The sequence below is a fragment of the Synchiropus splendidus genome, chromosome 4 (assembly GCF_027744825.2).
Source record: "Synchiropus splendidus isolate RoL2022-P1 chromosome 4, RoL_Sspl_1.0, whole genome shotgun sequence".
Taxonomy (NCBI): Eukaryota; Metazoa; Chordata; class Actinopteri; order Syngnathiformes; family Callionymidae; genus Synchiropus; species Synchiropus splendidus.
In genome coordinates, this window is record NC_071337.1 from 23,390,939 (window position 1) to 23,405,587 (window position 14,649).

Consider the following 14,649-nt stretch of genomic DNA (forward strand, 5'->3'; position numbering starts at 1 on the left):
ACTGCTTATATATGTTTAACACCTCCGCCTCCCACTTGTTCTAGTTGGGACCTGCAGCCGGTCAATCAACAGCTTAAAAAAACAGAACAGCGGTTACTAAAACATCTGGATCTTTAATTGGGCTTCCTTTTTTAAACATCTTGAAAACAGTCAGCACAGACAGTCTGATCACACATACGCTCACACACACTGACTCCAGAGATTCAAAATTAAATCTCAGGTTAACACTTCTTTTTAGTGATGTAAAAAAAAAATACTAATGTTCAGATCATTCGAGGAAACACATTTAAGACAATTTCACCGTTAAAAGTCACATTTCCACAGATACTTTCTCTAGACTCAGCGAGTCTGACACCCATGACCTCTGATGTGGTTGGTCCATCCGTTAGCAGCGTCCACTGCGACTCAATGTAAACAAACAGGAGCGCTCCACACCTGGAGAGCACAATTTCCTGGGGCTCACGGCGTGGCAGTTTTTTCGACCCTCAGATGTGGCGTCTATTTGTGTCGGCTTCCTCTCCTCTTCATGGCAGCCGTGCACTGGGGACAGTACCACTTCCCTTTAGGTGCCTCTGTCAGACCCACACAACCGTAGTGGAACCACTCGATGGGACACTGCACACAAGGATGACCACGTTAGTGTCTGACCAACTTCATGAATTAACTCAACTGAAGGTGATGCTAAACTAAAAAATGAGGATGATAAAAGATACTCACGTCTGTGTTGTCACAGCCAACCATCTCTCCGTAAGACACCTGCAGAGACATTAAGAACGCCTGAGTGACGGGGCACAGCGGCGGCTCACCATCAGTGGACGACTTGTCTGTTACTTACCTGGTTGCAGATGCAGTATCTAGGCTCGTTGGGATCGTAGGTCCAGTCTACCTGGCTATTGGCCTCAGCCTCAGGCAGCACCGACACCTGTTGGGACAGTTCCTGCGCCAGCGCCGATGATGAGGAACAGGATGACAGCGAAGAGGAAGACGACGACGAGGACGACTGGTGGTTGGAAGACTTGATGTTGCTTCTGGAAACACACAAACAAGATGAGCCTCCAGTGACTCTGGGGTCAACGTGTGGACAGACGGGGGTGGGGCATACTTCGACTTGCGCCCTCGAGAGTCGGAGGAGGTCGGAGCAAGATTCTGGGTGAGGGTGGATGCCAGAGCGGACGAGGAATAACCAGAGTTTTCCCGGGACAAAGAGAACTCTCTGCTAAGCTGGAAGTCATTGTTCTTGATGGCTTCGTAGCTGGCTTTCAGACTGGACGACCGGCGGCCTTCCTTCATCTGAACAAACAGAGTTGGTCACATGGCGACCACGCAACCCACCACAGGATGTGGTGCAAGCCGACGGCTACCTGTGCTGTGGCTTGTACTGCCTGAGCCGCTGCCATGGTGATGGCCCCAGCTCCAGCAGCTGGCCCGGCGGGTAGAGAGCTCAGGTTGTAAGAGGCCAGAGGCTGAGATGAGTTGACGCTGTAGACACTGTTGGTGGACGACTGAGAGTTGTTGGTGCGGCAGCCTGCAGACACCAGAAGTAAAGCAAACAAGTTTGAATTTGGAAGGTTAAACAGGGTCTATTTTATAATCTTCACGCATAGTGAAATTATTACTATGCGTGTAACAACATACATACTCTGGTTACAATTATTGCTAAAACCTTTCTATTATGGAAGGCAAACTGTTACGCAATTAGAGGTTAAAATGTTTTTTTTTTAAATAATGAAAAAAATAAAAATAAAAGCATTACAACTGAGTTGGCTGAAACAGCAAATGTTTTATAAATGGGTTGGGGTAATTCCAAAGACAAAGAAGCCAAATAGAGTTGCAGAAAAATCAGCGGTTACCTGGCGTGTTTTCTTTGGAGGCGTCTGAGGTGAGTGTGGACAACAGGGCTTCTGACTTGAACTTTTTCTCTGGGATGTGATCGGTGGAGTGATGAGTGGGTGCGCTGTATTTTCTCTCTGAGAAGAAGAAAGGCAACACAGTACAAGCTTGAGAGCAACTCCGCTTCAGGGGCTTGGGGAAACGTGTTAAGTTTATCGAACATGGTGTCACGCCAGGCGACACAGTGATGCATGACTTACTCTCAGTTGTTGTGTGTGAGTGGACGTGATGGTTGTTGACTGGTTGAGAGGGACTGTCCATCTCCAGAGAACCTGAAAGTCACGTCAGATGTCAGCAACTGTCAGCTTCACTTCCATCACTTTGAAACAGCAACTTGTCCGCTGCAGCTCAGACTTACGTCTCTCCAGAATCTCTGTGATTCCAGCGTTGTCAGCCTCCAACTCCATTTTGAATTTGGCCAGTTCCTGATCCAGTTTGCGCAGATGACGATCCACCTGAACACAACATTAACAAATGCAGTAATAGATCTGACTCCCTACGTATGAGATGTACAGCTAGACATATTGTGAATAAATCACTGGCTTGCTGATTTATATATTTTGAAACAAGACACTCGACATTCATGTAAACTTCTATTAAAATAAGAAGACAAATTTGATACTAAAACAAGTGTAATAATAAAAAACTATATAAATGTGAGAAAGTTCAGAGGTCAAATGGAAGCACTCATGATGCATCTCTCACTTACAAGATCGTAGATCTGATTGGCCAGCTGGACTTTCTCATCAGCATCCTCCAGAGCTTTGTAATAATCCTGGAACGGTTCAAAGAGCAACATCACCGATGATGACTTCACTTCTCTGAAGGCCACTCTGTTCGACTCCTCACCTTCTTGATCAATTCCATGTGTTCTTCTCGCCACTCTGGCTTGTTCTTTTTAGCGTTGGCAAAGAAATCAACAACCTTCTGTTCCAGTTGATCAGTAGCGTCTAAATAAAAAAAAAAAAGAGACAGACATGAAGAACAGCGGTCACTTCTGCAGCCGAGAAAATGAGGTGAACCAACACTATTGTTGAGGAATAAGAATTATTAATAATGGCTTCGAAGGCTTTTCCCTCCCAGAAAATAAAGAATTTTGCAACAAAATAATATATGCATTGATACATTGTTTGCCTCTGAATTTGACCGTGGCAGGCACGATCGAAAGGATCTTGGGTCGGCGAAGAAAAAGACAAGAGCAGACGACTGGCACATAGCATCTGCACAGGAACCCATTCTTTATCGGAGAGTGAACAGCATTACATTGAAGCATGATCATTTTCTTCTTTATCTTTTAGGATTTCCCACAGCAAGTCAGTCTCCTCCACCTTGACTTCACACTGTGCATCCTCCCTACTAAACCCCAACACTACAATGAACCTCAATGAAAAACTCGTCATATTGATAGACAAATGACTGCAACTATTTGCATCTCTAGCAAACTATAGTTGCAGGACTGCTTTCTAGACTAGCATCACTATCATGGGATGTAACATTAGGAACACGAATTACAGCAAATACATTGCCAAAGGATACAAAAGGGTTATGATAATGGAATCCATTAGTCCTCTATGACAAAATGTAATGTTATATCAATATGATTATGAACCTCATTTTTTTCGTTCCAATTAAATATTTTTACAGTAAATGAAATATTAAAATGATCGCATAACTATACTATACATATCATTTTTCGTTGCGGAGACATCACTGTTGTGTGGGACGGCAGACGCTGTGGTGCGCGCAGCACCTACTTTGAACCTGCAGGTCCATCTCCCTCATTTCCGTAAACCTGTCGCGGAGATCCATGGGAAGCTGCTCGATCACTGCGAGACAAGAAAAAACGGTGAACATGCTAACCCGGCTAGGCTAACACACGGAGGAACGTATCTCGTTCTATCAGACATATTAACCCGTTATACGAGGCGGTTGCGCCTCTAATATTCATATAGTGACCAGTACTCACTCTCAAGATAATCCTCTAGGTACAACATTGTGCCAAATTTTGTGTATTAAGAGTTTTACGGCACGGATTTCTTCTTTCAATATGGCGCCGCCAGTCGCTGTCTCGCTCAGAAAAAATAGCCTGAATCTGAGGTCAGACTACGTCACGCTCGGAAATATCTCTGCTCTGATTGGTTGAGACTCAAATGGGGCGTAGAATTTCGTCATAGAAACAGATGCCTGACGGGAGTTGTAGTTTGAGATGCACAATTTTGTTTTTGTCCCCAAAAAGTGAACGCGGTCCTAAACGAACAGCGTATAATAAAATCACACTGCGTGAGGGCCACATTCATTATTATATAAAAAGACATGTTAAAATGTATAATTTTAATAAAAAGTATAATTTCCCCGCTTCCAGTCCGACACCCATGGCTGCCTTGAATCATCTGAACTGTCATCTAAATCATACAACTTAATTTTATGTGTAATTAATGATTAGAAGAACCATACATGATTTGTATTTGACTGCAAAAGACAGTAAGAGACATAATGCAAACATTATTTTCAATATCTCGTCCATAATAAAATCGTCCTGCCAACGGTTAGATAGATTGTATTGTACTGCTACAGTTACATAAATGTGTTTTTCATTAATAATATTTATCTATTGTTCAATAAATATAATTATAATACACATTTTGTCAGGAAAACTCTTGATCTGTGGGAAAACCTGCAGTTGTTCTGTTGCAGTAATTCTTTTTGTTTTTATTTTTTATTTTCCTTTTACCTCTCCTCTTTCAACGCAAAATGTTTTATTATTAAGGATTTCAAAGGAAACTCAGTACTGCATTATTCTGTGTTAATTCTCATCCTTGTTTCAGCATTATATGTCTCCCAGTCCCGATAAGCCTAAGGTAATGGCTGATGAATAATTCGTGTACACTGTTGACTTTTAGATTTCATTTAATCTTAAATTCCATTTTCTGTCATGTCAATGAGAGTTCGCAATGATGGCTTGTGTTAATAGTCAGTTTGAATGTAATAGGAAAATGAATGACGTTGATATGAACATGCTTGTATGACAGTCACTTCAACTGTGCCTTTCCTTAAAGTCAAAACATCAGATTTTTCTACATCCTCTCATCTTTAACAATGGTATTCGGTCCTCCACCTAAAATTGCTGAAAAGACTCGGATCTTTCCCCCGCCTTTGCAAAAAGGAGGGAGGAAAACAATCGATTCTAAAACGGCGCTGTGACAACTGTCGTCCTCCAGAGGTCCCTGGTGGACCAGTGCACGGACCGTCCCGGGACAGCACCGGTGGACACAGAAGGCGGACACATTCCTCTCCGCCCTCTGGAGGACTGACTGAGCGGAGGAGGGGGAGCGGCTCCCCGCACCCCTGCAGACAGTCTGGGGCTCCGGCAGACGCTGCATGATCTTCTGGATTGGAACCAAGGCTTACTTTTATTTAATCTATTATTTTTGCTTAGCCTGCTCACTGGATGATGGATCGGGTCTCTTCCTCCCTCCGGCGGATTCAAAGGAACTGAGAAACCACCTGTTGGATGTTTCCAACTGAATCCAAACAGCCGCAATCTGTGACCGGAGACTTGTGCGGGTGTCCCGAGGACATGTCAGCCTGGTGCCCGGGTCTCCGCTGAGGCGGACGGATGGCTCGGGAGGACGCAGTGCGGTGTCTCCGCTGTCTGCTGTTCGCGGTCAACATCTTGTTCTGGGTGAGGAGACAACTGCTGCCCTGTTGTCTGATGTGATGTGTGTCCATGCGCGATCCATTGTGTACTGAAGAAAGAAGTGTCAGAAGAATTATTAGAGGGTTTTCCCGGAGCCTTTTTGGCATTGTAAATTATTTTGTTTTGACAACTTCAGGGAATGAAGAGGACAAAAATCCATTTCAGTCTTCAGCATCCAAACAAAGTGATTTCAACACACTGAATAGAACTCAGTGTCACATCAAGGCCACATAACTTCATACTTCATTTGTAGTATTCTATAGTGCTGTAGTAATTCAAAACATTTTCTTCATGTGTGCCATCTGCAGAAGAGTTGTAAAACACAACCAGGTTGTTTTGATTCAAAACGCAACTGAATAATGATAGGAGGTGCATGTGGGTGAATTCTGACCTGCAACCTGCAGAATACCAAACATCCTCAGCCATTATTTTAACGTTGATGTGTCAAGTTGAAGCTTGAGGGAATCACTTGAAGCCTGTTGTGGGCGGCTCTGGTGTTTAAAATGAACATTTGACACCATCAATGAACACGATGAATTGTTCCCTTTGGTTTCAAATTAAAACGATCAGGACTTTTTAAATACAACCTCTTTGTTGGCTTCTCCTTGCTATCGAATGTTGCTCTATATTATAAAATTAACTGCAGTTTTTTTTGTGGTCAAATTGCGAGCAGCTGATGTCGCTATGTATCCTGGGAGTAGCAGCATGGATCAGAGATTACCTGAACACCGTCCTGACCTTGACAGCCCACACCAGGTGAGTCCTGCTCCTGAAACCATCAGCAGACAGCAGGAAATACAAACTCTTATCAGGTACTTCTACTTGAATAAGTCTGCACCAGTGCTTATTGTGGAGACATCTAGCACCATCCTCACTGACACCCCTGCTTCTCTTATTTAATAAAAGAATACTATTAACATACTTCAGTACAGAACAACCATTCCCTGGGTGTCCAAGGTTATTTTCAAAGAGGGACAGTTTCGATGAGGTGAAAATGTGTGAGCTAAGAGTTGGACCTCACAGTCTTTAACATGTAGAAAATAAATGCATGTTGCTGCTCAAGGCAGAAAAAAGAGCAGCCATCACGAAACATTCTTGACCAGGAGCATTTAAGAATAAAGGCAACAGGGGCTCCAGAAAGGCGCTTTTCCTCTGCAGTGAAAAAGGACTGGGGCTCGCGCATCACTATCTATGCACGTCCTTGCTGCAGACAGCTGTTTTGGAACATAATACACACAAAATCTATTACAAGGTTCCAAAAAAATCGCAATTTTAGATTTCTTTTAACATTTTGACAATTTTACTTTTAGTCCTACTTCCTCTTGTTGGCTGCTCAAGAGCCATATGAGGACTGGTTTGGGGGCGGCAAATGGCCCCCAGGTGGGACATTAGAAATACCTACCCGACTGTATTCATACATTGACGAATATTCAAATAAAAAGATTTTTTTTCTCAAGTTTTCCTTTTTGGTTCTTTGAATTATGTCTGTATTCTTCCCCCTATTTTCCCCTTTGATTTGTTTTCCTGTAAATTATGATATTCCTCCACAAAAATGTTTTTAAAGTGAGTTCATGATGATCTGTCGTATTAATGTCCCATGTGGGGAAATCTCGTGGTCTGTTTTCAGCCTTTGCTTCATAAAGACATAGTCAAAGGCAGTGAAACAGCTTTAACAGCTTCATGTTCTTGCAACAAGTAATTGATTACACTCTCTCAGAGACAACTACAAATCCTGCAGCCGCCGTTCACTTTGAATAGTTCAACTTGTAAGCAGTTTCATTGCCAAAAACCCCTGTCGACACAAATCAACTGAATGTTTTTAAGCATCAATCTATGTGACATCTGGTGTTTTCAGGCTAGAAGAAGCCGCCATAGTTACGTACTCAACAGCAGTCCATCCTGTCATGATCGCTGTCTGCTGCTTCCTCATCATCGTGGCCATGGTTGGATACTGCGGGACGCTGCGATGCAACCTGCTGCTGCTGAGCTGGGTAACTGCTGTGCCATTGCATATTTTCCGTACAGGAGTCGCCTGTTTTTGCTTCATTGTGTTTCCCCTGTTGCTCCAAATATAACAGATTTCTAGGCAGATGTTTAAAATGCCATCTGGATAAACATTTGGAAAGTTTCTCGGGACATTAGTAGCATCTGGAATTTGCAGATGTTTCTGCAAAAAGAACTTGGCAGATGCCGGAAAACAGTTTTTGGTTGTGTAGTATTTTGTACTAACATTTTAACATAGACAATATCAACAGTCATGTGCGCTGTAGAATTTCAATGAGGGCTTATACTGGTGAGCTTAGATGTAACACTACACAGTGGAACATCAGTACCATTCAGACACAGAGACTATGAATCGGCTGAATAGAATGCATTTATTTTAATATTTAGCTTTAAAATATTATAACCACTTTGTGAAGTTCTATAATAACACTACAACCCAGATTAGTTGGAAAACTGTTTGAAAGAAGTCAAGTTAAAATATAAATAGTAGTGAAATTGCCTGTGCAATTGCTATCCAGTGGAACAAAATGTACATTATTAAATGTGTTTTATAGTTGGAAGTGACTGACAGGAACTTCCACTCTGCGCTGGTGTATAAGCACAAGACTTCCTGCACTATCGCTCATCTTTTAAATGTCTCCTCACAGTCAGAACTGTTCATGCCGTTCATGTTTTTTAGGTATTGTTGGTGCTGGTATGTCTATTGAGTGACAACAGTGGTTGCACTTGACTCTCCTAACTACTTGAAGCATCAGCAGAACATTGTGACAGTTCAGTGATCATGCCATTTCACAACATTTTATAGAATAATCGCAGACAAACTGGTACAGAACCAAACCAATGGAATCTTCATGTTAAAAACACTAATAGGTTTGTAAACTCGACTACATACAGTGCCGACGTCTGAGGAATAAATCTCATTCAGTATCACTATCGCAGAGGCCGGGTGTTGACGGGGGAGGGTGAAGGCAGTTCTCACCAAGTCAGGTAATAATTAGAAGAGCATTGAATCAGGTTGCATGTTTAACGCCCAACAGTACACTCTATCTGCCTTTTCATTGGAAGACATTCCTCTGGGTCGGCTTAAAAAGATTACCTTTACATGTGTTTGCACATGACAGGTTAAGTCTTGAGTCCTTGATATTAAGAATAGTGACCGTTGTGAGAGAGATTTATTTTTATAAAGTTTCACTTCACTGTAGAAAAAAAAAGTACATTTTCCCTGAACAGGATCTTCTTGGTCTTTCAGTATTTCGGCAGCCTCTTGGTCATCTTCTGTGTAGAGCTGGCGAGTGCAGTCTGGACCTATGACGAGGTAGGACGATTGAAGCAACTCAAATTCTGTCACTGAACGTGTCCACAATGAAATGAATGAGGAAAGGATTCAGGAAATCTTCTCTCCACCTTCATGCCACCGAGTGTCCTATCCATTTCATACAGATGCATTATGACCCTTAAATAGCGTATTTGGGGTTTGTGCCAATCCAACGTTCCTGTTTGTTTCCTACTGTTTTTGGAACTTGATGTTCATGTTTGACTTTTGTGTGAGACCAATCAGAGCCAGTCAGACGGCAGCTGCGGCCTCGCTTCTAAGAATAAACAGAAATGTCCAGCTCCCCTTTCACATCCCTGAAAACAACGAATGGGAAAACCAGGTCAACACAAACTGGGACCAGAACTTTGGACCCAACTGAACCAAAAAACATTCAGTAGACACGTTTTAACCAGGGATGAACTTTGGCACGGGGGCATTCAATGGACATTTTGCTTTCATTTCTTCAACGATTTCAGTTTTGATGTTCTCCATAACCAAACATCCATCTGCTGCATTGAAAATAATTCAATGGAACATCCTTAAATTTGTCTAATAACGTGTGGAAAGTTTTTCTTCTATTTATGAATTGCATTTTGTTTATTTGCAGTCAATATGTGTCTGACGCTACAGAGCTTTTTGGACCATCCGTGACTTTGTAGCTTGCATAACGATGGTAAGAGTGTCAGAGGAGCTTGAGAACAGTTTCAAAATGTACCTCTAAATTTAGTGGATTAGCACGCTTACGATGGTTTGGCATCATCACTGGTGTATTCGTGTCTGGCTTTGTACTGGCTGGGATTCAAATATTCACCACAAACACTGTGGTTACCAATGAGAACACAAGTGGAGAGGAGTTGGAAAAGGTTTGGCGGTTCTAAATACACTGGCTATTGGTGTGAGAAGTTCTAGTTAGTACCAAAACCATAAATTTGACCAGAAATCAGTAGAATGGCTCTCCTCTCTGTAGCTAAGTGAAATAGGTGCCGAGCCTAGACTCAGGAACACAGGTTGTGCCTCTTCTCTGGCTCAAAAACCTCAGAATGGAGCATCAATGAATGGCATAATGACCAAGAGAAGACAAGATTGTTTTGTTTTTTGAACATCTGTGCTATTACCGCAAAGATAAGTGAGTTACTAAAACAGCATTACTGACAGTTCATGATAAAACATGCAAATACTGTGACAAAGGTGAGGAGCCAAGCTGGGGGGGCTGAATAAAATCAATTTTATTAAATGTGGATACATTTTGATATTTTAAAATAGGAAAAAGTGTAATTTCACCACAACGTTATTTAGTACTCATGTAATAACATGACTATGACTATGCACAACTTCAGTTTTTGTGCATTTTATATGAAGATTCTCAGTACAGATCAAATACTAGAGGATAAAGGAGTGTTAGATGTTTTGGTGACAGAACTATAGGTAGTGCATATGGAGTCACTTAGTTAGAAGTGTTTTATACAAAACCCATTAAAAACACAATAAAATAATCTGAATTAAAAAATAATAAAATGAAGAGTGGAAAGAAATAAAAATAATGCAAATATTATTTAGTATTGGTAATATTTACCCATAGCCACACTTCACCCACCTCTGTTCTAAACATTTGACAAAGCTATTAAAAGACCACTTCTCCCACCCATTAAAACCCTTTGATCATTGCAATATGCAGGTCAGGGATCTCCTGCCTTGCTCATCCTAGATTATTAAGTTATTTTTCTCCTTGGCACTGTGAGCGCAAAACCTTCCCAAGGTCTTTAACAAGAGGGTTTTGTAGTTATCTTCATATTATTCACCCACTGACTGTATGCTGTATATAATCAAAATAGTTCACAGAAACACAGCCTATTCCACGAATCTAAACTTATATGAATTATGTATATGGTATATTAATGCCATAAGCTCTTAGAGAGCCACATGTGTCATGAGCTGCACATTTCCTTCCTCCTGATTATTTCTCACGTATCATTTACAGCATTAATCTGGTAGCTATCCCACTTCTATACTACGGCATTCTTTGGCTCTACCATAAATCAGATGACATTTTTCACAGCAACTCAGCTGAGAAAATGAGACGTGTTTTCCCAGCAAGTGCTATGTTTGCTTTTTGGGATTTATAGATAGATCCATCTCAAGGGCAGTGAAAGTAGAAAGGCTCCCGATGGCAACCAAAATACCTCCAAATATAAACGTCTGTATTTAGCAGCCTCTCTCAGTGGGGCCCAAGATCACTAGAAGTCCACATCACAAAAGGAAAATAAGGTTGTTTAAACAGCTAAGGGAAGAATGTTTATTGTCAACAATAACAAACAAAGGGATTTCTTGCCTGCTGGGGCGTGGTGGTGTGTTTTATCAACAGGAAGGGACACACCTGCCTGATTGTTGTCAGTCAGAGATAAGTGTGCGTGTGTGTGTGAGTGTGTGAGTGAGTGTGCAGTGCTTGGTTGCCAAACTTGTTCTCCTGTGTTTGTGTGCAGCCGTCTGTGCAGCGTTCTGACATGATCAGTCTCAAGTCCAGGATGTCAAACTTTGGCCTGCAGCGGCACCAATGGCTCACTCACACCTGGAACACCTTCCAATCAGAGGTCAGTGTGTGCATGCACACAGGTACACTAACACACATACACACACACACACACACACACACACACACACCAAGAATACTTTGCCACAAATATTTCATGATTGCCATGTGTACCACATGTGACAGGTGTGTTTGCATGTGTGTGTTTGCAGTTCCAGTGTTGCGGGGTCATCTACTTCACCGATTGGCTGGAGATGACAGAGATGGAGTGGCCACCAGACTCCTGCTGCTCCAATCAGTACCCAGGCTGCGCTGGCCACGCCTACAGCAATGACCTCAGTGACCTTTTTCAAGAGGTGGGCCTCACCTGCTGCTCAGCTCTATTGGACCGAAGCTATGACTGTCTGACACCGTCACACCTCAACACCACTCAGCACTGATCCAGACTCAGATTCACTGAGATATTTTTGTCTCGGCGCCATCGTAGGAGACTGAAATGCTATCCATATAATTTTATTTAAATAGCAGACAAATCACATTTACTTTAAATGACATCCATACTGCCAGCAATGGCACATGACTCAAAAACATTTATTCACGCACACTCCATTTCAAGTTTTCATAAGGAATTGAGCTGAACTGAACTGATTGATTTTATCCTGTCCATCGTATTCTGTCTTTTATAATCCAGCAAGTAGTATGTTTGTCTACCATGTCTAAAGTATTTATTTCACCCAACAATATACAGTAATTATATCTAAATATAGATGAAGACATCACATTTTGACTTTTGTCCCCTATCAAGCCATTTATTCACTCTGCATGATTATGATCACAACTTTACATAACATCCAACCTTTAATACAGAAGTGCCTCAGTTATGAGAGCTAGAGGTTGAAACCATTAGAAATGTCTGCAAACGTTTTCTTTTATGGTATTTTTGTTCTGGCATCGGGGTCACTTCATTGTACCACCCCATCTTTGCTTGTTTCAGGGCTGCGGACCGAAAATCTACAGTTTTGTTCGTGGGACAAAGCAGCTCCAGGTTTTGCGTTTCCTGGGAGTGTCCATCGGCGTCGCTCAGATCCTCGCCATGGCTCTCACGCTCATGCTACTCTGGGCGCTTTACTACGGACAGAAGTCTCCAGAGTCTGCGCCGTCTCCCGATGCGCCTGCTGAAATACCCAGCTGTGGTCAGGACTGCACACATGCCCCCAACATGACCAACGCTCTGTCCGATCCAGACGAACACCTCTTAGAGATGCAAAGACTGATGTAGCAGAGGAAACATCCAGGGTCATATGGATGAATGGCACGTGACTGAAAAGAATATTTATTTAACTTGAAAGTGCCTTTACTCATCATCATGAGAAACTGTGTCGCAAAGGTCAAGACATCCCAACAGTAAGACTTTTCTCAGGTTGTTTTTCTTCCCTGGATGTCGTCATGGTAACGTGCTATTCAGGAAAACACAGAGGCAAATGAACTTTCTCTCGCAATGGAATGTTTATATATCATACATATCTGAAGGTTGGTGTTAAATATTTTGTATCAGAGCTCCAGAGAATAAAGCTGCATGTGGGTTGACCGTTGTCTGCATAAGATTTTAGCATTAAAAAAACTGCATTTTTGTGACTCAGAAATATTTTGTGACAGAAAGATGGTACACTTTATCTTCCATGTTCCAGACTACATTGATGTATTTTGGATTTATAAGCTAGTCTGAAGGAGGCAAGCAGAGGTGGAATTGGTGCTCTTTGATCTCTGTCTGTATCGTCCTCCTCCTCATCTAAAGAAAATAGTTCCACGTCAGAAGCAGCTACGTAGGAGAAGGGAGCTTCAGCATTTTTCACACTAGCTTTGAATCATACGAAGAATAACAGTGTTGTCAAAGAGCATCGTTGTTCCTACTGTTGATTCATTCACTGTGAATTCTGAACTGTCTGGAACTCAAATAGTTGCTGAGATGTTATTCAAGCTATTGAGGTGTCAATCCTGCACAAAGAAAGCAGACGTTTTCTTTCAAGCCTCAGGAAATATGATGATCATCGTTCATTACTACAAAAATAATATATAAACATAACATAAATTATGCTATTAAGATGTTTTTATAGAAATATGATACAATTAAAACAACATCTACTCTTCAAAAAAATCGTGTTAAACTAGAAAAGCACAAACCTGCACAGTATCCTTCAAAAGAAAATCCTGGATCCAGACAGTGATCCTGGTCACTCCCAAAATTGAATAATTTGTTTCCCCTCCCATTTCACATATTTCCTGGAAATTTTATCCAAATCCATTCTGTACTTATCAAGTTATTTTGAACCCAAACAAAGAGACCAAACGCCATCATAAACATAACCTCACATAACAGCCATGCAATGCAGTATGTAGTAGTTTGGAGGACACAAGGCAATATGAAAAGAAAAAATATATATTTTATTTAGGGTCACCCACTGCGCAGGCTAGTTGCAAACAAGGGACATATTGTCTGACAGAAGTTTAGAGTATTTCAGACTGAGCAGCTAATCTCAAGTGCCGTGGAGGTTAAGTAATGAAGGCCTGGTTTGGACGCGTAGAGAAGACAGTGGACACGTTGGATGAAGACTGTTGCTGATGGAGGAAAGAAGAAGAGAATGACAACCAATGGATGTTCAGAATAGGGTGTGGTGCAAGAGGTTGACTTGCTGTGGAAATGGCAGTGCAGAAAGACAGAGAAGAAGTGAAGGAGACACCAGAGATTATCAGTACAGTCGAGATGGATTGACTTCATGAGCTCATCTGCTTTAACCATCCAAGTACTTGGGCATGTCATGTGTCTTCACATGCGAAAGGGTTGATCCATGTAACTCAAAAACTAAGCTTTAGGCAATGCAGTGTTTATTGTATATATTGCATTTAACAGTTATGGCACCAAAATCACCAGCTCCATTGTTCAACCTTGTTCACTTTCACATTGTTAGATCCCAAACTTCATGACCAAAAATATATCTGCATGCCAAGTGTCTCTGCTGTGTCTCACGAATGCTGATTGCCCATGGCGCCATGAACCAGTGTTTCTGGGAGCGCACTGGAACATGTCGCTCCGGCACATTCCTGGGCCCTGCAGCTGCTATCACTGAGAAACAGGAGAACCCAACAGTAGAACACATGAACACATATGGAGTCGGTCAGCTGTCCGCTGTGAACTGATCTCAACATCCTACAGGATGA

The 14,649-nt window shown here is 41.9% G+C and overlaps 2 protein-coding genes across 2 annotated transcripts; one reads left to right on the plus strand and one right to left on the minus strand.

Moving 5' to 3' along the window:
• Positions 1-61: 61 nt before the first annotated feature.
• Positions 62-3,994, minus strand: ing3 (inhibitor of growth family, member 3). Its single transcript, XM_053862239.1, has 12 exons — positions 3,857-3,994; positions 3,645-3,716; positions 2,740-2,840; positions 2,600-2,665; positions 2,249-2,345; positions 2,091-2,162; positions 1,851-1,967; positions 1,362-1,525; positions 1,103-1,290; positions 836-1,028; positions 718-756; positions 62-615 (listed from the first exon to the last, which is right to left on the minus strand). The coding sequence occupies exons 1-12, from the start codon at positions 3,882-3,884 to the stop codon at positions 499-501; spliced, it is 1,254 nt and encodes a 417-aa protein (XP_053718214.1). The 5' UTR covers positions 3,885-3,994; the 3' UTR covers positions 62-498.
• A 1,251-nt stretch (positions 3,995-5,245) lies between these two features.
• Positions 5,246-13,133, plus strand: tspan12 (tetraspanin 12). The gene is made up of 7 exons (XM_053862805.1): positions 5,246-5,572; positions 6,261-6,343; positions 7,443-7,578; positions 8,841-8,906; positions 11,387-11,494; positions 11,646-11,789; positions 12,428-13,133. The coding sequence occupies exons 1-7, from the start codon at positions 5,507-5,509 to the stop codon at positions 12,710-12,712; spliced, it is 888 nt and encodes a 295-aa protein (XP_053718780.1). The 5' UTR covers positions 5,246-5,506; the 3' UTR covers positions 12,713-13,133.
• The last annotated feature ends 1,516 nt before the right edge of the window (positions 13,134-14,649 follow it).